Genomic DNA, 24,490 nt, shown 5'->3' on the forward strand with positions numbered 1-24,490 from the left:
ATCAAGGGATGCGTTGCCGGCTTTATATGACTTAGCTATAAAATAAAACTATTTATTGTAAAATAAATTTAATTATTCTTATATTTTCTAAATACGCCCAACAACGGACCGAAAAATTTCAAGCTCAAATAATATTTACAAACTTTCTGTTATGACAATTTTAAGTTGCCTTTTTCTACGTAATACCTACGATGTTAATTCATAAAATTTATTTGTTATTCACTAACAGTGTACAAAACGCAGTTCACATGTTAATATAATAAATAAAGGGACGTCTTGTCGTGTTTATATCACGGATTATTTTAATGTAACCCCAGTTTATACAAACTACGAGCTGTTTTTGAAAACCATTGAGTAGGTATTCATAATAAATGGGCACACTCTTTGCAAGCTGCGTCAATATTATCATATTTATATTTGAAGCCATACTCCAAGACCCTCGTCGGCGTTACATGTTGACCTTTTGTCATCAGCATGGCTCTTTCTTCATGCAGAAGGTAATTTAGCGCAAATTCCGGTACTGGGATGAACGCAGGCCGCGACATCGCTCTGGCAAAAGACTGAAAACGAAGGAATATTGATTTAAAATTACGATTAAATACTTATTTGTATTATAGAAAAAACTGAGCTATTTTTATAAGATGACCTTATACTAGGTAGGTACAGTTTAAGGTAAAGAAGTCAACCCTAACGTCTTCAGAAGAGGTAAGAGTCACGCGATAGAAAGAGATGCAACTTCTAGGTGAATAAAAATGTAGGTTAGTAGCGCTGTGCGATCTGAATTACACTATAGTGTATAAACGCAAGAGTCCCTTTTTCTTCAATTGATTTTGCGGAGTGAGGTTTCCGCACTTGTACTATTATATATTCTTTGGTAGTACTTAAAGGTTACTCATGACACTCAACAAATATTGTATCCAGGTTTATAGGCTGGTGGGAATTCCACAATTTAGCCGCCTAAGAGACTTGTTTAATTTGAGATCCGATACTTTGCGATCCTGCCGACTAGACCTCAAATCTGATATATTGCACAGTAAAATGCTTTTGCTTTACTGCAGTCCGCACCCTGCATTATACCAAGGGCAGGTTCGTGCATGAAATGGCACATAACCACTACTTAATAATATGGCAAGCTTCCTTGGTCGGCAAATTTAGATAAACATGGCTTTGATGTAAGCAGAAATCACTGTCCATATTCGGACCTATAGGCCGACCGTTTATCTGAGTCCTCGCCTGCGGGGTATATCTCACTAAGCGCCCCCGCCGCCCGCACCTGTCTCAGTCCCCTTTGTCGTCATACCCCCACGCCCCTGTACCCCGCAGGCGAGGACTCAGAAAAACGGTCGGCCTATAGAAACAAATTGATATTCGATATGCTATATAGTTTTAATTAGTATATTAAATTAGTTAATATTTAATTAGTATTTTTACCTATGTGACCTGTTTACGAGACATACCTTAGTAAAATCTGCATTTGTAATCACTTGTGGAGCCACACCATTCAAAACACCTTTAACATTTTCATTTTCAATTGCAAACAGTATTAGACTGGTTAGATCTTCTACATGAATCCATGGTAAGTATTGTTGACCAGAACCTAGTGGACCTCCTAGGCCAAAGAAAAATGGTACTATCATATTTTTGATCATTCCACCTTCTCTTCCAAGAACAACACCAGAACGAATTATAACCTAAAAGGAAAATATCCTCTAAAATAAATATGTATTGGTTGATATGATCGGCGTATGTTTAAAGCAAAATACATCAGAAGAAAGATAGCGAGTTTCTTAAAATTTTGCTTGAAACTGACTTTTTTATTTTTCTTATAAATTGAATAGGAGTTCATAAGGGCGGTTTTCCTGTCGCGCGGAATTTCATCCGCATGCGGGTCTAGTCCGCGTGCGGATCAGCCGCATACTAATATTTTAAACACTTGTTTCCTATCACGCGTGCTACACGCGCGGGGAACGCAGATTGGTTGCAGGCTTCAGCTGCACTTGTGTGTGGCCATGAGCGTTCAGAGTAAATGCATCCGCATGGAAATCAGCGCGACAGGAAAACCGCCCTTATGACATACAGAAAAAATATATAATAAGACTTAATTATTATTTTTAGAAATGCTTTGAAAAACTTACTTAAACTGACTACGCTAATAGAAATGGATAACCATTTAGAAAGCAAAGCAACACATTTCCCCACTTTTTAGTATATGTAAGAAAATAATAATGCAAAAACTATATTTAAAACATATTTTAATATTGTAGTCTTTTATTCTACACCAAAATTTGCTAAGTATATGATACTCGAAACAAAAAAATATCTGCAAGATTTAAAAAGGATTTAACTGCGTTGTTGTAAGGTTGAGGTATTTTGTAATGTGTATTCTGTAATTTGAGTTTATAATATATAGATTATTGGATAATAATTTACAATATTTGTCGACTGTATTATTTATTAATGTGAATTATTTAACAATTGGAACTAATAAAAAAAATAACTTCTAAAATGACGGTAGTTATAACATGCTACATTCTTGTATGTAATACAGACATATCTTTAGAACAACTTGCACAATGGTGGTGATATCATGGACCTACCAACATATGGACTCGAAATACATACAACTTGGTAATCAAACATGGCCGCCATTGATTTCAATGATTTACGGACTACAATTGCATGAAATTCTGTCATTTGGAGCAGAGTTCAAGTAGTTAAGCTGTCCTTATACAAAGGATATACAGACTTTTAATCTAATTAATTTGACAAAATAATTAAAATCATAGGCCCGGCCAATTTAGATAAAAAATAATAGAAACATATTTACCAATCTCACTGGCGGATCTACTCTGGCGGCATTTTCCCAATCTATTAGAAGCCTCGAAAAGAAATCCTTGCCAGTGGTGGGAGAGGATTCATCGTATCTATTTGTTTCAGATGGCTCGTATGCGCCTACACCAGTTATTACAACAAATACTTTAGGTTTATCATTAGCTTTTTGAATTGCAGTTGCAAGCGCTTTAGTTGTAAATACTCGAGAGTTGATAACATTTTGTTTAAATCTAAAAGGAGAATAATTTTAAATGATTAAAAGTTAAATTTAATTTTAAAATCTATTTAGGATTCATGCGTTAGTTCTCATCCAGTTACTGGAGTGCTCAAGTTCGATAAAAAAACTCCAAATATAAATATCCTATATAAAAATCCAAAGAAAAAATTGATCAAGCGGCGCGGCAGAACGGAAATTTTTATTTGGCAGACCGCTTTTTGTAGACATCACCGATTTCGTGCTCTCAGAGCTCACATTTTAGTCCAGTCATTTAAGCTTAAATTAGGTAAGAATCTCGGAATTTGAGATACCCAGCTGTAAATCTGTAAATACTTGTATATTGACACCCTAAAAGTTGTCCCAAGACCTACATATGGTAGGGTGTAAGCAACTATTTAATTTCAATGTTAAAGGTCACCAAAATCGGTTTTTTGCGCTTTTTTTAGAAATATCTCATTTACTATGGATTTTTTATTATTTGTATTTATATTCAATATTGTAGAATACAAAATTCTCTACAAATTTTGTTTAAAAATTTTTTTTATACTGTGAACCGTTTTCGAGATAGAGGGCGGAGAGCGCGCGGTCACAGCATCACTTCAGGTCAACCGGTGCCTCCGGTCGAAAATGCGCCATATATAGTTGATGAACTATCGATACATCAATGATTATAAATATTTGTTAATTTTTATTAACTATTATATTATATTTTATCATTTTCTTTCGCATTTGAGGAAGAAAATTGTTCGGCCCAGAGATTATTAGCGAGTGGAACTCAAACCTTATTCACAGTATATAATGCTCCGAAATCTGTGAAAAGTCTCGATCATCTTCGTTATATGCATTAAGTCAAGTCTACAAAACTTAATAAACCTGTGCAGCTTTCAAATATTCCACCAACAAGTGCAGCTGCTCATCAACATTTCAACCGTGTATATTGTTCAAACTTCAAACTTGGTTAGGGCTTGATTTGGAACCCCAGGTATGGGGTTGGGCAATGCGAAACGATTTTATGGAGCCTATCATGACAATTTTACCACATGCTCCAGAAGATTTGCTATATACAATTTTCTGCAACTGCAAGAGTGGTTGTGGTTCGCGATGCGGATGCAGGAAAGCGGGCTATGCAATGCTCTTTAGCTTGTGGCCAATGTAATGGACAAGCTTGTCAGAGTTTATCAGAGCGACATTAACGAAGATGGAACCTTTGACCCCGAAATCATGGAAGAACTTGAGACAAATGTCGTTGAAGACGATAATGAAGACCAGTTTGAAATTTACCAGCAGCCAGAAGACGACGTTGAAGAGGAAGAAGATGATTAAAATTATAAATTATAGTTTTTGTATCCTTTATTCCATTTTTTTACTTTCAATAAAAATAAATGTATTGAATGATATTTTTTAATAAAAAGATTAATTCATAATTTATTTGTTTTTTTTTTTCATCGTGTAAGAAGTTATTAATATTAATTATGTTAAAAATTCAAATATAATTCCTATATTTTCACTAACAATTCTGCAATTAGATGGGCAGGTAAGTGTTGTTAAATAAATTAATCTATATATATAAAAATGAATTGCTGTTCATTAGTCTCGCTAAAACTCGAGAATGACTGGACCGATTTGGCTAATTTTGGTCTTGAATTATTTGTGGAAGTCCAGGGAAGGTTTAAAAGGTGAATAAATATGAAAATTCTCGGAATTAAATGAAAAGTACAATTTGTTTTTCCTTTGATGTGTCCCCCGTCGTTCAGGAATCAAATTGATAGAATAGTTGCAAATGAATAACTAATTAGAATTTTTATATTCTAAGTTTCTCAGGAGGTTAAAAATAAACTTAAACTTAATTTTAGCTAACTATAGTTGGTAGATTAACTACAGTAACTATCTATCTTGATAATATTTTTATGTAGATGGAGAAATCTTAAGTCGTCATCTATTTCTCATATACCCCAAAAATTTAACTTATTTTTTTTTTCTTATTACTTTTTACGGCAATACAACGTTTACTGGGTCAGCTAGTACTGAATAAAAAGTGGATAGGTTAGGAAAAAAATGATAAAATATAATATAATAGTTAATAAAAATTGACAAATCAATCAATCAATAATCATTGATTTATCGATAGTTCATTAGCTATATATGGTGCGTTTTCAACCGGAGGCACCGGTTGACCTGAAGTGATGCTGTGACCGCGCGCTCTCCGCCCTCTATCTCGAAAACGGTTCACAGTATAAAAAAATTTTTAAACAAAATTTGTAGAGAATTTTGTATTCTACAATATTGATGAAAATACAATGGCAAAAAACCCATAGGAAATGAGGTATTTCCAAAAAAAGCGTAAAAAACCGACTTTTGTGAAGACAACTTTTAGGGTGTCAATATACAAGTATTTACAGACTTACAGTGAACTTACTATAATGACAGGACTATTTCCGCTACACACAGTTCGCATCTCCTATCCGTTTTGGTGGATATCGAGCCTTACAGCCTGGCCACGACTTTGTCGTCACAGCCGCAGCTAAGCGCGGGGCAGCGAGTGAAGCGGCGGCCATGCTATACTTACACAAACAATGAATTCAAGCTCTAAGCGTTGATGCTTCCGATACAGGATAATTTTTTTTTTTTTTTTTAATTATTTATTTTCAGGGAACATACAGTGTTTAACAAATGATATACATGATATAGGTAAAATTAATATCGACTATGAGTCCCATACAGGTTAAAACTTATATAAAATATATAGAGTACTTTTAAATTATATAGAGTACAATATTTTTCTTGTTAACCGACTTGAAAAAAGGAGAAGGTCCTCAATTCGTCGGTCTGTTTTCTTTTAGGTTTGTTACCTCAAAAACCTTTTGACTGGGTGAACCAATTAGATGATTCTTTTTTTATTTGAAAGCTGGTGCTTCTCAGGTAGTCCATTGTAATTTGGTCCAGACCTGACAATGGCATCCATGAGAAAACCATAAAAGTCTTAAATTTGCTATTGGTATGTATACTCAATATCTCACCATCCGATTTCGATGATTCTTTTTATATTGAAAAGGATATACTTCAAAGGTAGTGAGAGTATGATTAATTCTGATAATTTCTCAATTCTAAATTATTCGATATAATATAGTAACAGAACTCTTCAATTCTTGGGAGCAAATTAATCAATGGGACTCCTTAACGACTTACAGTAAGGTTGCAATTTGTGGCAGAATTTCTAACTGTCTGTAATCAAATCGCAAAGTGCTTACGTTCAATGCTGCATTGGAAAATTTTGTATATCGACACATATTTAGACAAATTGTAAGTAAGTGTACTTCAAATTCACAAAAAAATAATCAAATAAAAAAAAAATAACAAAAAACAACCGACTTCAAAAACAATATTCCATAACAATAGATATAATGTGCACTAAAAAGTATAAAAATAATTGCGTATTTTTATACAATCTAATTAATTAATCTTATTCTATTTAAGATTATTGTAATTTTTGGAGTCGGTGTCATCCAAGATAGGTTTGTACTACATACATAGTTTTAGGTGAGATGTGCTTGAGTTGTGAGGAGGCGAGATGCAAGAGCGGGTCGCGATGGAAGCACACATTCCAAAAATAACAATAATCGTATCTAGAATGGAATTACTCTATTGATTGATAAGAGTAGCTGTTGAGTTTCTTGTATGTTCTTCTCAATAGCTCTACTTTTTCTCTTCCGCTGAGTTGCTTGCTCCGTTCTTCTCAAGTCTGCGGCATACTTTTTGGAATGTGTACTTTTTGACTTTCAATAAGAGATATCATATCCTATTTTGAAAAAAAATATTTGAATTTAAATTTTTGTAAGATTAATGCCATGGGGCAATAGTAATCATTAGCAACTAGATAAAAAGATTTTTCTACTTTGATACAAATTATAAGAGATATTTAAGATTTCACTTATTTGTGTTTTTGTGTATACATAGATTGGCTAACTCCATTGCAATAGTATTTTCATCTTTAAATAATTATTGTATTCCCGCTATTTAACCAAATAATTATATTTTATATATACATAAATATATCCTAATGTCAAAATGTTAGTTACAATACTCCTCCATAACAGCTTGATCAGCTTTTTATGAAATTTTATATGTATATTTGGTGGGTCTGAGAATAGGTTATAATTTTTTTATCCTTATATATAATAAAAATTTCCACCCCTGCATGACACACCACAAAATAGGAAATCATGCCCACAATCTGGATGTGTGGCGGTGTCCTCCACTATGTGGTTTTCAAGGAGTTTTCTTCCACATACTATAAAGGTGTGGAATGAGCTCCCTTGTGAGGTGTTTAAATGAAAAAAAATATATATATTTATATGGCAATTTGATGTTTGACGGGTGAGCTATTTATAATATATACAATAATATTAAAGCAAACTTGACCTAAATGAATAGTCATTTTGATGTGATCAAAATAAAACCAATTCATAAAAAAATACAACATAATATCAAAGATTTGGCAAGACATTATTTTTTGAATTACTCACAAATCCACACTATTTCATTACTTACTGCAAGTTTTTGTCGTATTTTCACCAGACAACATAGTATAAGCATTTAGCTTTGAGTACTTGTGTTGTTAAAGCTCCAGTCATCCAAATTGTATTCAATACTGCTATTTTTCAACAAATTATCGATCAAATAGTCCGGGATGGGCTGTTTTTGGCAATCTAGGGCAACTGTATATACTATATATTTTAACATGAACTTGTCTACATACCCTGGGGTCCAACTTTTAGTAAAATCCATAGTTTGCTGTCCAGCAAGGTTTACAACTGCTACACTTCCTCGAGGCAAACCAGATTGTTCAAGTGATGTCCATGATATGGAAGTTACGTTCGGCATACGAGACACATTTAAAACGTTATAATTACTTTTACGGAGTAGTTCTCCTAATCGTTTACCAATAAAACCAGTGCCTCCACCTAAGAAAAAAAAGAATACAGAAAAGGTGCAAATACTTTAAGAGGTACATAATATATTTTATTATCTGTGAGGTAGATGAAATAATATTTATTTTTCTGATTAGACCATCATTAGAGTAATAGTATTCTGTGGATTAGACTCACCGACCAAAACATTTCGCCCTGCCATTATATAATTATTAAAATTATTTTTCACTGACAGCACTAATGCAATTTAAATCTTGATTACTGATTTTTTCATGACAATTTTTCGTTGTGTAGACTTATTTGACCAATATTTACATTGTACTTTGTAGGTGCATAAATTACATGCCATAGCCTCAATCCTAATGAATTATCATTGCTACTCTTGATTGAACCTTCAACATTGTTCAACATACTATTTAAATTCTCTTCGCTCTTATTATTGACCACAGAACACAACTCTAGAACAAAGAGGATGTAAGTATTACGTTACAAGATGGACGTAGTATCTCTTATAAGTCTGTGGTAATAAGAGGCGGGACTATCTAACTGCTAAAGTTAAAAATGAAATTTAGTTTAGTATGAAACGTGCAGTGTTCACTTATGTTTGAAATAGTAGTAATTACAGGCGATTGGTGACGAAGGCCGGTGATCCAGTTAAGTTTAAAAGCGAACAGTTGCTTAAAACGTAGTGGATTGCGGCTATCTCCGATTGCTTACAAGATTATAGCCATCATGTGTCAATCTATCAATGACTGCACTGCACTTATTATACAATCGAGGGAATCGCTTTTTTCTTAGAATTTCGCTAGGCTGCTCTACAAGTAGTCTCCATGTGCCCCTTTTAGATAGCAATAGTTTGACAGGAGTAGTCTTAGGAATTGTGATATTATTATTATGACTAAAATTAAGTACCCCTAACGGAATTAAATCTTGCGCCACAATGTCACATACTCAACAGATGATTGGTAATGTAAATGAATTAAACACAATAACGAAAATCATGTACTTACTGATAATTATACATGTATGAAAGGACCATAACATAACAAAAGATATGTAACGTTACTAAAGAATTTTCACATAAATCACGATTGCCTATTAAAATATTATTTGAATACTACAGTCAGAACTCTTATAATGATCATCAGCCAGCAACAGACAACATAATATTTCAAAAAAGATTTTCCATTTCTATACACTTGTATTTTTTTTTTTCTTATATCTAAGTTTTTCGATATGTATTGAGAACTATGTATTGTTATTTATCTAATACATCATAATATATATTATAAAAGCGAAATGCATTAACGTACAATAAACAACTATATTCACAATCGCTTAATAAAACGTCATCAAAATGTCCGAGCGGCGTTGTATTACATTAACATTTCTCCAGACGTGTTGCAAAGCAAATTTCACCCCACCACGAGAATGTGGCCATATTATTTAGTCATAATCATGGCACCCGTTCGATGACTTCAGGCAAACTTGAACTACCTAAAGTAAACAATTACTTTGGCGACAGAACTTTAAAGAAAAGAATACCATATCTGCTAAATAGTTTGACAGAGGACATCCGACGGGAACCAAGCAAAAATAAATTAAATAAAACTATTGAAGTATTATTTATTGCTGCAGTAACATTTGTAAAAATCGTTAATTATATGAGACTCGCTCGATCCTGTAGACAAACTGTATAAACAGTTTTACAGGATTTTGTATTAGTTTAAGAAACTGTATTTTTATAATAAAAAAAAAATAAAACAAAATTTTATGAATAAATTCAAAATGCTCTTAGACTGTGCCTTCATCTACAGAATCCATTTTACAGTTGATAACCTGCTCAACCCCAATATTTGCATATTAGGAAATTGACTTGAGATGTCGCTTTTGTAAGTCTACACAATTTGTTATGTTTTTAAAGTGATAACCCTCACTTCTAGGATTAATACACAAACAAAATTTTATGAACGATGCGGGACTCGAACCCACGACCTCTGGCGTTCCGTGCTAGTGCTCTGCCAACTGAGCTAACCGTTCGAGTGACGTACTTATTCACGGCACTGACTTAAAACCCATCAATAGGTAGCACATATAAATAATAGTATTTTATTAATATTAAAGGTGAAGGTTTGCATAAGAGGTGTATTAAATTATTTTTTTACTTATTTGATACTTTTCAGTATTTGAAGTCGGTTTTTTTAAACGTAGTTTGTTTTTTTCTTCTAAGTTACAATAATAACCGTCACTTTCAACCTCATTTGCATCACCAGACCGTGTTTATGGGGCAGTTGTATTAATATTATGAAGTGAAGAAGAACACATCAAAATACTGACGTTTTCTAGTGGCACATGATTGAACGGTTTTAGTTCCATGTGGCACAACAATTTCCGGTAGATGTCTTTTAGTTGTTAGGCATTATAATAATCATTATAGGTACCACTATGCATATAGCCCAAATATACGTATAGCCCAAATAATAATTTTCCACGGCATCCAACTTGGATTTCTAAAATGATCCCAAATGCGTTCTCTGTACCCTCGATTACGTTATCCATATTTTTGAAATTTAAATTATGCGCTGCGGCCATCTTGGATTTAAAAAATGATCCTAAATTCTTTCTCTGCATACTCCAGAACCTCGGATACGATATCCATATTATTGAAATCAAAAGTAGGCGCGGCGGGCATCTTGGATCCCAATAATGATCCCTAATTCGAATCTACTATCCCAAAATTAAATAACACAAAGCTGCATAACCTACTATATTCAATTTAATTAAAATTTTCTCATATTAAATACTCTTCACTTACCAACCTCATATTAGTTAATTATTTTTGGTAAGGGAATCTTGAGTTTATAAACTAGCAACTCCACTCTTTCACATATTTAGTAGGCATAAACACAGAACAGAAAAAACTAGTAGAAGTGGGATCATGTCATTTTACTATGGAAACCGATGTCGCCAAACTCACACATTAATCTATTAAATAATACACACACTTAATTCCGGCTTTATGATAGGCCTAAATTCACAATCACGAACAAGACATAACTTCAAATTTATTTAGGTACATCAAATTCGAACTTAATACAATTACGCTAATCTCATATTCTAAAAGTGATTGTGACAACCTCAGAACTTTTTCTTAAATTGAAGTAATGGGAACTCTATAACCATAGATTTGACTTCTGTCAAAATACCTAGTGTTCTACAAAAATGAATAAACATATCGATAGGTTAGTGAAAACTAGAAATGATCTAATAAGGTTTGATAAAGTATAATACCGATAAAGAACGTCGTAAGCTAAAATAATAATTTTTATTTCAATATTTTTTCTTAGGTATAATTTTATTTAAAAGGATGAACAATATTTCGCTCAATTCAAATAAAATCAAGACAGCATACACGAAAAGTCTTTGAAAGTTACATAATCAAAATTAAACCTGAGAATCAATACACGCATAAAAATAGTTTTTTTATGAGTATTCATCGTTATTCTGTATAGACCCAAGGGGCCAGTAAGATTTTATAAACCGTACTGCTTCCATACGTAATGCGTGTCCGGATGCCGGCTAGATTATGGGTTCCACAACAGCGCCAATTTCTGCCGTGAAGCAGTAATGTGTAAACATTACTGTGTTTCATTCTGAAGGGCACCGTAGCTAGTGAAATTAACGGGCACACGAGACTTGACATCTTATGTCTCAAGGTGACGAGCGCAGTTGTAGTGTCACTTAGAATTTTTGGGTTTTTCAACAATCCTTAGCGGCACTGCATTGTAATGGGCAGGCCCTATCAATTACTATCAGCTGAAAGACCTGCTCGTCTGGTCCCTTATTTTAATTTTAAAAAATTGTGATGAGGTTTTCCTTCAACTCCACCTCGACTCAACCTTATCGGTGGAACATCAATATATGCCAAATATTAAAATTTAATTAAAAAAAATTTGTTTGGCTATATTTAAAAATTAATGTTTATTTAGTTTAACTGGAATCTTACACAAATTTGTTAAATAATTATTAGCTGTACCTAAGAGACAAAACTATTAATTAATTTGAATTCATCGTAGTCTCTCTTGTACACAATTACCACAACCATAATGGTTACTTACACCCTTATCGCATGATGCATGGAAAAGAGCAAACCTTGAATACAATTTATTTCGATAAATTATATCGATATGTACATGCATGCACTTGTTGAGTAGCAAGATATTTTTATTGTTTACATTAATTATTCTAACATAAGTTACATTGATGAAACGTAAAGGTAAATGAGTCATACGTCGTTATATTATGGTTAATTTTTTATTGTATATTTTTCACAGCACTTAAAAAATATTAATTGAAATTAAATCATCGGAAACTTATGATAACCGATGATAAGAAATCCTTTTGTTGGACATATTTAAATTTATATTGCGGCTATGATTTCTACAGCCAAAAATGGCACAATAAGGTATATTTGTATTTAAAAAAAATATATGCTTCACTTGACATCAAACGACTGGTCTCACATGAGCCTCGAGTAGGTACATTTATACACAATCGTGGCGACAGGGTAACGCCCACATGCCACTTCCACTAGTTTTTTCTGTTCCGTAGGTATAAATAAGAAAAAAATATCCAAAACAATAATTTTATAATTCAATGGATTATTTTAGGGTAACAAGTATTACTTACCGATGTTATGTGACTGTTTTCGTTGTTTAAACGGCAATATCCGGACGACCAAGTTTTTTCGGGTTTTTAGGAATGTACAAAACTTGAACAAAAAAAAGTGTACTTATGTACACGCGTTAGAAGTTATACTTCTTTGGCGTATGGAAAAATAAACCAAATTTTAAAAATAGTTAAGATCAAAGATAGTATAAACACTCAGCATTTAAGGTTTTTATTTATACATAAAATTAGTTAATATACCAGAAATAAAACTAAACGAAAAAAAAAAATTTTTAGATGATAATGTAATAATTTTTAATTAACGATGTAAATAAATCATACATGCTGACAATTAACCTCAAATCTATAAATGCACTCAAAACAGTTTATTCAAATCAATTTTATCACTAATATTCAATATATACTCCCAAACTATAAAGATCGTTTGCGATGCTTCGGTTTAGTTTCCTTAAATAACCACAGAAAAATGCTTGATACTGTATTTTTGTAAAAACTGGTGAACAACACAATCGACAGTCCTTATCTAATTTCAAAATTAAACATTTTTGTTCCAAGAAGACTGCCCAGGTCCAAGAAATACACCGCATTTATAACGAGTCCAGCACGGTCTAATTTGGGCCTCAATTCTCCTTTGAACAGAATTACAAGTACCTACAATGCTGTTCATAACTGCACTGTTAATGGCAATGATAATTATATTAAGGGTGGTGGGCTATCGACAAGACACCAAGCTATTGATATCTTCTCTGATCACCTTCATAGCTACAAATACAGCACTCTGTTATGTCCTCACACTCTGTTATGTACTAGCTTTCGCTAATATGTGTAATATCAATGATATTTAAAAGTATAGATAGGTTACCTAGACAACATTCGGTGCTTGTAAATGATACACAAACGCACACATGAATAATTTAACATTGCAATAGCACACTACATTACGATTACACGTCAAAGAAGGATAGTAAATGCAATTATCGCAAGTGAAAAAGAGATAAGTCTAATTTGCTAATTGCTTCGTATTTGCAAATCAAAAACACAGAATCATTCACCAGATATATCCCTAAAATACGATTAATTCATGAGTTCATGTAATAAAAGTTATAAAGTAGTAGAACTACATTTAAATTAGATAAGATTTAAAAAAAAATATTGATTATAATATATAGCCATATTAATGATATAAATTATTTGTACATTTAATAATAAAAAACATACAGACATTAAAACAAAACCGAAATGTATTACCAGTAAGGGTTCCATTTTTACAATATTACTAACGACGGCTCCCAAAAAGTTTTAAGTTTACAACTATTATTTCTTGTATATTATATTATTTATGAATGTATTTTTGTTGAGGGTTTATTACAATAAGATAATGGGAGAAACAGAAAATGATCCATTGAATCTTCTGCAGTTAGCAAGGGATATACCGAAAGGGCAGTGTTACTAAAAAAACTCCTACGCAACCAGATAGCACTTACTGTCTACGTCCGCTACCTACCCTAAAACTTGTTTTTGTAGTTTGATAGTTCAGCTATACGCACTTGTTTATTAAAAAACATAAAATTTCGTATTACATTCACTGCAACAACGCTATTTTTACATCATTTCCTAAAATATACTACCTCGATCATCCCGCAGCAGACAGGGTAGTTGCGGTATATTCGGAGTATTATCGTATCGTTCCAAATGTGTCGTTGTCGATTTTGCGAGTAGACCTCCTGGTACGTTACATACATTCCAAGATTAAGTACTAATAAAATATCAAATAGCCTGCTACTACTAATCTCATTCTATACCACCTTTATTATAAGACTTTGAAAGCCAGAACTTATTATAATCATCATAATATTATCTAAGAAAGACGCTCACTAACTAACAAGAAAACTCAAGTTCCGCAATCAAGCGGTTACGAACGCTATGTATTCTGCCTACGATTTCACTTCTGGTTGATTAATCTATGACACATACTGTTTGTCCTTGTCGCGCTGCAGTTGACATCATATTCTCAATCTTACGATTTAAGAACTTTATTTCTCAGAAGAATATTACAATATTCACTTATAGAGAAAATATATTCTAATTACTATATAATATAATATGCGAGCCGTGAGAATATAACAATATCTATAATATATCGATTATTTTTTCTTTTTAACTATAAATATTAACAGAGTAAGTAAAGTGGAAAAAAAACAGTAAACACACACTAGATGAAACACTTAAAAATAAATAACTATACAAATTATAATCTAAAGAACATTCATAAATAAGTTACCTACACTACACTAATGAATATCAACTAAAGACACAATTCTGAATACAATAATACAAGAACTTTAGTGAATTACGCGATCGAGCGGCGCGATGCGCATGCGCAGACCGTCATTCGCAATTTGTAAATATTATAAAGTTGTGACTACACTGCAGCAACAATTATTCATCTACTTATTTTTAAACTGTAACAATTTTTTATTTATATTTTTAAATATTATATTTTTAAATGTTTTCTTTTAATATTTTTTTTAAAGTATTTAAGCTTTTGATTTCTTTAATGTCTTTGGGGAGGCTGTTGTAAAGTTTCGCCCCTTCAAACATGATATTCTTTTTTCCGTAATTAGTTCTAGGTGTTTTTATATAAATATTATTTGCTTGTCGAGTTATCCTTTTTTGTATTTGGAATGTTTTTGTAAATGTCACTTGGGAATGTATCTCTTTAGATAGAATTTTCCTAATAAGAACGCACGTTTTATACTTATAGAGTTGAGAAATATTCATGATTTCGGTATCTTGGTAATTTTTTGCGGATGGTGTTAAGAAATTATATCGGAACAGTGATTTAATAATTTTATTTTGTGCTATCTCTAGCGGTTGTAAAAAAGTCTTTGACGCAGTTCCCCAAACTTCAATTAAATAATCTAAGTGAGACTTGACCATAGAATTATAAATCTTGCTCGAACCACCACGTTAATAATTCGAGATTTATTTCTAAATAAGAAATAAAATCGTGATAAAATACAAATACGACGTCCTTTTATATAATTTCGTATAGTATGACCTTCACTCTTATATATCTTGCAAACATATTTTTTACATTTTCTTAACACACAGGTTGGCATTTTAGATTATTATTGTCACGCTACGAAAACGTTCCGCTTAGCTCGCTGCTATTAGCCGACTAAATGAAATTACGAAAATTTTCTGAATTTGTCTGCGACATTTTGCGCGCGCTAGTGCGATATCTACCTCTTTATTGTATATTTCATCATTGTGTAATATGTCTTATTTTTCAATTGTAATCGTTGTATTTCTAATGTATTATCAATGATTTATTTGATGACCTCTTTTTCCCTAGGACGAATTTAATTTATTTTAATTTAATTTCTCACAGTTTTAAGTAATTTAAAATTTTGAAATACTATTTTTTAATATATATTGCTTATTAATTTTGCTAAAACGTAAGTAATGCTCTGTTTGTGTTCGTTTGTTAATTGTTCTCGATTTGCACCTGTAATTGGGGTGTCACTTAAATAGTTATATCTGTGTTAGTTATTAAGGAATTGTATTGGTGTTCACCCTGTTGGAGCAATAAATAAATAAATAATATATAGATATACTAATAAATTATTAGTAAATACTATCACCGTCATATATGAAATTGATTTATTAAAAATACCAAAATAATATTTATTCACACTGTTTAATTGTACTGTTACGAAACACGTGTTCTAAATATAAAAATACTAGAATATAAAACTTGAACATAGTTATCGATTTTCATGCCACCTAGAACTAACTTCACGATGTAGAATTCGGGTGTCGGTGTGCGCGCGCATCGTAAAAATTCACTCTCATCATTTTTCTCCATCGCGCCAAAAGAAGCATAACTTCAAAAAAAACTAATAATAGGACATCTGGATTCGAACCGGGGTCTTCTACTTTACGGATCACCCAATGTCCAAAAGTTTAACAATCTTGTATATTATAGTGGCGAAATTTACCTTTGTATTCTAATTTTATTGTAGCTGTTTCTCATTAAAACACAATTATTGACAACAAAAGAAATCACAATTATTCTTCATCATGTTTCATCATCATCATCATCAGTCGGAAGACGTCCAATGCTGGCCAAAGGCCTAATGTTTTATCATTTCATTTATCATTTTTACACAGTCAAAATTCTATTATATTATTTTATGGAGCCCTAACTATGTAACTATATGAAGTAATTGAAAAAGATGACGTCTCTATACGAAACGTGGAAGCAAATCTAGAAAAAATTTCAACGAATGCCTGCTACCCGAATTGATTGACAGTCGTTATCCAAGAAATTTACCTGTACGGGGAAGAATAGATATAACGATATAATAAATTACTTAATTAATTTAAAAATAACTATATTATGTTTGTGTAATAATATGCTTATTATAGGGAGTGCTCCGCCTTTTACATATTTTATTTTAGTATGTTTACAGTACTAAAATATCAATATACATATATATATATATATGTAGGAGGAACCTATGTGTCGGGTTGATTGTTGTTTCCATGTATAACGCACAATATTATTTGTTTAAATTTTAATTACTTTTAAAATTCTTAATTAATTTTATTTGATTTTTTTTTACATTTTACTTAAGTACCTTAGTAATCTAATAAAAGTTAGGAATATTGTAATTTGCGTCACGACCAATCCGAGCAGAGCACGAGCCTCGAGCGGGGTCGAGGCGCCATCTTTACTTTGGCGAGGCCGACAGTTTTGGAGAGACATTCAAGTGATAGCGACTGATCGTGTTGGATCGTTGAAAGTGTATTCGTCGGTTAAAGTAAGAAGGGTGCCCTGAATCCGCTGCTCGGTCGTAATTGTTAATTATTGTAAAGTGACAAAATATTGTTTAAATTAAAATAGTGTAAGACTGTGATCATCGTGTTTTGTGCATGCATTTTACCCTGATGACGCCCACTAAGTCCGCAACCACATAAGGCGGTGTCAACGAGAACAATGCTTCTCCGATATATATATACATTACATATTATTTCAGTATATACACACCATAGTTTATATACATACATATTTTATTTTAGTATGTTTACAGTATTTAAATATCGATATATACATATATATACATTATCGGTTCATGAGTTGAACAATCACAGTCTACCTTCTTAAAATATCTACTCCATATTGCTGATGGAAGCAGCTGTAATTGATCAATTCAAGTTTAGTTTCGCCTAGCTCTGTGTCAGTGAAAACGCGACCTTATACTTGTGGTTGCGTGTATAATTTATACATGCTTGTCTATCCTATCTATCTAGGTAACTTATATTGATTTATTCTATATAAATTAATATAACCATCAGTCACGCAATACATCGCACATTAACGAAAATTATCCATAAATTCTACTAAATCGACAAGCAACCCCATAGTATCTGGGCGATACGCTGTATATTATGTGCATAACTCATAAGTTATGCTCCGGACTGGACAACTAACGCCCTCCAGCCTTCGCCCGAAGAGTGCGATAGGAACAAATGCAGCTCAGACCGAATTTACCCACAAAGTTTTTACTAAATAGAGGTTCCGTATTTCCCCTGTTTTCCTCTAGAATATTGAACCTACCATAAAATTTTTGATACAATATTTTCAGGAAGAATGAGCCTATGTATGTAAGTTTTCCTTTTTTCTTAAAAACCTTTCAAAATTGTGACATATTAATTTGTACAGGGCGTTATAAAAATGGCATTTTCTACGTTTGAAGTCATATTTTCTTACGTCGTTAGTTGATTGAAAAAAACAAAACGTACAGACATAGCTTTAGCATATCTAGATTTTTTGACAAAAAATATCCTCTCTAGAAGTATTATCCAAGAAGAAAAAAGGGGAATACGTTTGTATGGAATATCATCAATCAATTTAATAACATTGAATGGTCTGAATCAATAAAAAATCTCGGAACGGAAGAAGCCGTAACGTACACATTTTAAAGAGAAAGATATTTTCAAATACTCACTACCCGTCCCTGGTTCACTAGTCCATTAATAAAACTTATCCGCGAAAAATTAAAAGCTCATATAAAATGGAAAACTTACAACAATGAACGTGATTATATTGAATTTAAATATCTTAGCATAAAAATGAAGTGTGCATTGTACTACTACTAAACAATACCTACCTACTACTGTAGGTAGGTATTGTTTTCTCATCTCGCCATCAAACGTTAAAGTTTGGCGAGTACAATTTGTGGAAGTTTAAGTTTGTATATTAAATTATAATAAACAAAATAAAAGATTTGATTGGAATTGAAACAACGTAATAAATTATACTTTTTTATTTTATATTTTTTTACAATCTCGATACAAAATTGATTAGTGCTCTGCTATTTTTACAATATTTAATGTCTAACAAAATGTTTTGCCGGGATTATTAATATATAATATAATATTGTTAAGTCATAAAATCAATCATTATCTTAGTGTCGTGATATAAATAAGAAGTGTAAATAATTTATTAAAAGTCAAAGTCAAATAAACTTTCAATTAGGCCTAAACTAAGCGCTTTTGAATTGTCAGTATAAATATTGAACATATGTTTGGAAAAATTGAGCTCGTGTAGAGCACATACAAGAAACCAGACGCCCACTCTTTTCAATCAAATAAGAGTATTTTACAATGGCTGTAATATACATAACAAATTAGTTTGTAAGGTGCTGAATTATTTACGGTGTGTGTGGATTGATGCATCTACTGTACCATGGCCTAGTATTATTGTTGATTCAGTAGTAGTCGGCCGTGACTGAACTCAATAGCTCTTGTTTTTACGTATTAATTTGCATTTTTTTTGAGTCTTTGTAGTTTGAGTATCATTGCTGCATCACTTTACATATATTGTAACTGAAATGATTTGTGAGTGAGTGATTGCCACAAAGAGTTTCTTGCCACTTCTTCTTATTAAAGCTCAACCCTCAAGGGAGGTGGATATAAAAAGAAAAGTCGTTTCCTTGACCTGCCTGAATAAGGTGATTTTCATTTGATTACCCTAAAGGATTAAGCTTTTGATTACTGTTAGTAAAAATATAATATTAATTACAAGTTTAAGCAGAATTGTCAAATTGTAAGTAGAGGTATTTGGTGAGTATTGCATGATATGTAGATTAGGATTATTTTATTGTTGTTTGCTGAGTTCTCGTAACAGGATTCGTCATGCTCGCTTAAATGTTGCAACACCAGAGGAATCACAGGAGCGTTGCCGGCCTTTAAGGAAAATGTACGCGCTTTTTTTGAAGGTACTCATGTCGTTTCGTCCAGGAAACACCGCACAAGGAAGCTCATTCCACAGCTTTGTAGAACGTGGCGGAAAGCTCCTTGAAAACCGCACTGTGGAGGAGCGCCAAAGTGCGGTTGTCCCAAATGGCGAGGATGATATCCTAACTTGTGGCGTGTCGTGCGAAGGTGGAATGCGGCGGCAGGAATCAGGTTAAACAGCTCTTCGGAACACTTCCCGTGATAAATACGGCAGAAGACACACAATGAAGCGACTTCTCTACGCAAAGCCAAGTGATCCAGCCCTTCACAGAGCACTGGGTCCCCGACAATTCGAGCTGATTTTTGAGCTATTTGACGTTTGAGTGTGTTTGTTGCATCATTTTACATTTTACATATTATATTGTAATTGAAATGATTTGTAAATCTTGATATAAAAGAGTGGTAATGAGTTTCTTGCTACTTCTTCTCATTAGCTCAACCCTTTACGAAGTAGCGGTAGATTCAATAAGAAATATTTTTTTTTTGACATTCATAGTGTCATTTCCGAGACCTACGTAAATAAACTGATTTTGATTTTGAAATAAAAAGTATCAATTTTGGCAATTGTATCCCTTTAGAAGAGATTAAAATTCTTACGCATACTGAAGTACGCCACGACAAAAAACTTAACGCTTATACCAATGGCGCAACTGAAATCTAAAATGATGATCTAGAAGATGTAAACCTTATAATTGACTCTCTCTACGCAACGCCAAGTGATCCAGCCGTTCACAGAGTACTGGGTCCCCGACAATTCGAGCTGCTCTGCGTTGCTCGCGGTGAAATGGATCGAGCTGATACTGGGGTGTGCCAGACCAGAGATGACAGCAATACTCCATGTGTGGCCGGACCTGCGCTTTGTACAGCGCTAGAATGTGGGCCGGCTTGAAGTATTGCCGTGCTCTATTAATGACTTTCTATTAATCTTTGCCCTCCAGATGGCCACGGAATTGGCAATCGCACGAGATTTCAAGACCCAGTATTCCGATACTAGGCGAGGCTTTTAGGGAAGTGTTGTCGAAGAGCGGTGATGCGACAAATGGGGTTTTTTTAGTGGTAAACGCGCAAACTTGAGTCTTCTGGGGCTTAAATTGGACGAGGTACAATTTACCCCATTCCGCGACCTTCTCAAGAGAGGACTCGATAGAAGACACAAGTTCCTCCCGGCACTGGTCGACGATTTCCCGAGAGAGACGTGCATGGCTTCGGGTTCGAGCAATGTCCGTCGACAACGACCTGTATGCTGCGTGAGGAAGCTGGAGGTCCACTTGCACAAGCTCTCGGAAAGCCCAAATGATGGAAGTTTAGAGAGAAGCGCCTTGTGCCATACACGATCAAAGGCCTTCGCTATATCCAGGCTAACTGCCAGGCCTTCCCCGTTGCTTTCAATAGCCGCAGCCCATCTATGTGTTAGGTATACCAGAAGATCACCTGCCGACCGACCATAGCGAAAGCCGTATTGTCAGTCGTTGATGAACTGGTGACCCTCTAGGTATACCAAGAGCTGACGGCTAATTATGCTCTCCATGATTTTGGAGAGCAGGGAGGTAATAGCAATAGGCCTGTAGTTTGCCGGATCCGAACTGTCTCCTTTTTTTTGGATCGGATGGACAAGGGCTGACTTCCATGAGTCACAATTGGAGAAATGCCATCCGGCCCGCTCGACTTCCTGACGTCCAACGAAAGTAGAGCTCGCCTAACAGTTTTCTGTCTGAACTGTACTTCAGGCATAGAGCTCTGACACCGCGGGATGGTCGGCGGTGTTTTTCCGTTGTCGTCAAGAGTCGAGTTGGAGGCGAAAAGAGCGCACAGGAGATCGGCTTTCTCTTTTGCCGTATGGGCCAGGGTGTCATTCCTCATGTGCAACGGCGGCATGGACGGCTGGCTGAAGTTAACAAGAGCAGCTTTCGACAACGACCAGACCTTGCGTGTTCCGGTCGGGTAACTGGAAAGCTGCTCGCCGATTTTGACGACGTGTTTTGACTTTGCACGGGCGATTTGCCGCTTAAAATAATCTGGAAGCACGGTTGTATTTCCTCTTAAGAACTATGCAGTTCGGATCCTTTGTGCCCAGCGCCGCAACCCATGTTGGATACGCCTGTTTTTTGCAGTCAGATGCTGCTTTAACTGACGCATCGAACCAGGACTGTGATCTGCCACCGATCGGTACTACAGAGCTTGGTATAAAAATATCCATGCCTTGTAGTATCACATCGGCTACTGCAACGGCGCAGGCACTAGGATCATCCGAAGGGAAACAAACCCTGCTCCAAGGGTAGGATGCAAAAAAGGAACGCATCCTATCCCAAGCTGCTGACTTGTAGTGCCAAACGCGGCGGGTCGCTGGTGGTCTGCGACGTGGGCGTCGGATAGGCACTACACTCCTGACCAGGCAATGGTCGGACGTTCCGAGAGGGGCGTCGACAATGACCTGGTAACCATCGGGATGTGTAGAAGATCTAACAAGGACGGCATGTGGCTATCCACATCCGGGAGCCGCGTTGGCGACGCAAACAATTGGGACAGACCGTACGCCAATGCAAAATTATGCACAGATCGCCCTGCGTAGTCTGTGGTACGTGATCCAAGCCATTCGGCATTGTGCCCGTTGAAATCACTCAAGACTACAATTTCAGCGGAGGGGATCTGTGCAAGCACGTCGTCAATTGCCGCTTGAACGCAGCCCATGAGATGATCGGTTTCTGCGTTACCACTATGGGACCTGTAGACACACGCATAGATGCGGACGCGGTCCTCTAAATCTACGCGGAGCCAGAGAGTGACAGAGACAGGTCCCTACCCTCAAAATTGCCGAGACGGCGACAGCAGATATCCTCCCTAACGTACACACATACCCCGGCATGAGGCAAAAAATTGTGCTCAATGTTGTACCCGGGGTACGTTAAATATGGCGTATCGCTAGGTCCAGATATCTGCGTCTCTGTAAGGAAACACAAGGCCGGCTTCGCCGTCTCAAGGTGGTGGTGGACGTCGTTTAAGTTGGAGTGAATTCCCCTGATATTGCAAAAGTCCACGTTGAGTGTGGAGCGGGGTGCCGTGGTGTTACTGCCTCGTTTGTTCTTGGTCATGCGCGGTACTGTGTCCCTCCCCAGAATACGAAGGGCAGCCCGAGCTAGAGTGCTCGGGGAGGGATTCTCCGACTCTGGTAGAGCCGGTACCCCAGGAGGGTACCGGCTCTACCAGTCCGGAGTATCTCCGCCAGTGCTGCTTGGTGGTATACTGATTGAACGAAAATTAAGCGATGAATATTCCAGGCAATACGTGTTTCTGGAAGAGCCTTAAATAAAATCATATTTAAAAAATAACAATAATCGTAACTAGCTGTAGGTATAAGACAAGTTGTAAGACAAGCTGTACCACGGTAAAGACCGTTTTCCAATAGTATTTAGAGGCACTTTTTTTACTTTATTTTAGTACCTAATATGTAAAATTAGTACAGCAGTAAAGGCTTTTTTATTTATTTTATTTATTATATAATATATATACATATATAATAAATAAAATAAATATATATATATACAACGTGAACCAGAAAGGGTATAACATCCCTTCAATGGTACGTTATTTGGGTCATATGCAATAGTATGGTGATGTTTAAGTTTTAATAAATAAATAAAAAAATAGAAAAAGACTTCCCTACGAAATAAAAATAATATTTTTCAATTTCTTTTCTTAGACAACCCTAAATTTAAAGAGACTGCCAGTTTTAGGCGGGGCCTTTGTATATAAACAGAATGAGGTCACCTACCTATGGACTTAAACATAAACAATAATCTATGATTAAGGAGTATGCACACTACATGAAATGTGGCTTGTGTCTATGTTATTATTCATTCATTTTTTACTTCCTGTTATTGAAACAAATAAGAAATTACATAATATTACACAGTTTCACGTCTGTATTCCTGAAGGGTTAGAGGTGTATTTTTTCCACCCACGTTTCATTATGTTTAATTCTCACGTAACATTGGGCGAGCATCTACATTTCTGAACTATGGGCTGCTAGTGAGAAATTTCCTACGAAAAACTCAATAACTGCCCCATTCCATACCCAGGCCGGGTACAAAACCCGGTCCGGGAATGGAGTACATATTATTAATACGAGTATGGTCAAAGATATATTTAACAAAAAAAAATCCGTGAAGAACAATTTCTTAATAGGAGTCTATTAGAATTATCTTTACTGGATAAAACATTTTAGAATTAAAATGTCAAGACTCATTTGCCCATTACTAAGAACAGCTACAGTGCCATTCAGACCAAACCATAATAATGCTTACACATTTTTGCTTCACGGCAGAAAAAGGTGCCGTTGTGGTACCCATAATCTACAATTACGAATTTGGAATTATTTTCAATGTAACTTGAACAAAACTTCAAATAATTCTACATTGAAGTATGTGCATATTCCTTTAGAATAGACATTTACACACACACAGAGCAGTAAATATCGTGTTTCAAAGCACAATTCAAAGAGTATTAACGCAGACAGGCC

The 24,490-nt window shown here is 34.6% G+C and overlaps 1 protein-coding gene across 1 annotated transcript; it reads right to left on the minus strand.

Moving 5' to 3' along the window:
* Positions 1-51: 51 nt before the first annotated feature.
* On the minus strand, positions 52-8,392 carry LOC126970181 (epimerase family protein SDR39U1). The gene is made up of 5 exons (XM_050815962.1): positions 8,155-8,392; positions 7,806-8,010; positions 2,828-3,062; positions 1,458-1,691; positions 52-560 (listed from the first exon to the last, which is right to left on the minus strand). Exons 1-5 carry the CDS (start codon positions 8,177-8,179, stop codon positions 363-365), a joined length of 897 nt encoding a protein of 298 aa, XP_050671919.1. The 5' UTR covers positions 8,180-8,392; the 3' UTR covers positions 52-362.
* Positions 8,393-24,490: the final 16,098 nt, after the last annotated feature.

This window comes from Leptidea sinapis, chromosome 20, assembly GCF_905404315.1.
Source record: "Leptidea sinapis chromosome 20, ilLepSina1.1, whole genome shotgun sequence".
NCBI classification, from domain to species: domain Eukaryota; kingdom Metazoa; phylum Arthropoda; class Insecta; order Lepidoptera; family Pieridae; genus Leptidea; species Leptidea sinapis.

Coding starts and splice junctions, on each gene's coding strand:
- LOC126970181 (XM_050815962.1), bottom strand. CDS start 8,179: ATGGCAGGGCGAAATGTTTTGGTCG. Junction 8,011..8,154: donor AGGGCGAAATGTTTTGGTCG/GTGAGTCTAATC, acceptor TTTTTTTCTTAG/GTGGAGGCACTGGTTTTATT. Junction 561..1,457: donor CAAATGCAGATTTTACTAAG/GTATGTCTCGTA, acceptor CTTCGTTTTCAG/TCTTTTGCCAGAGCGATGTC.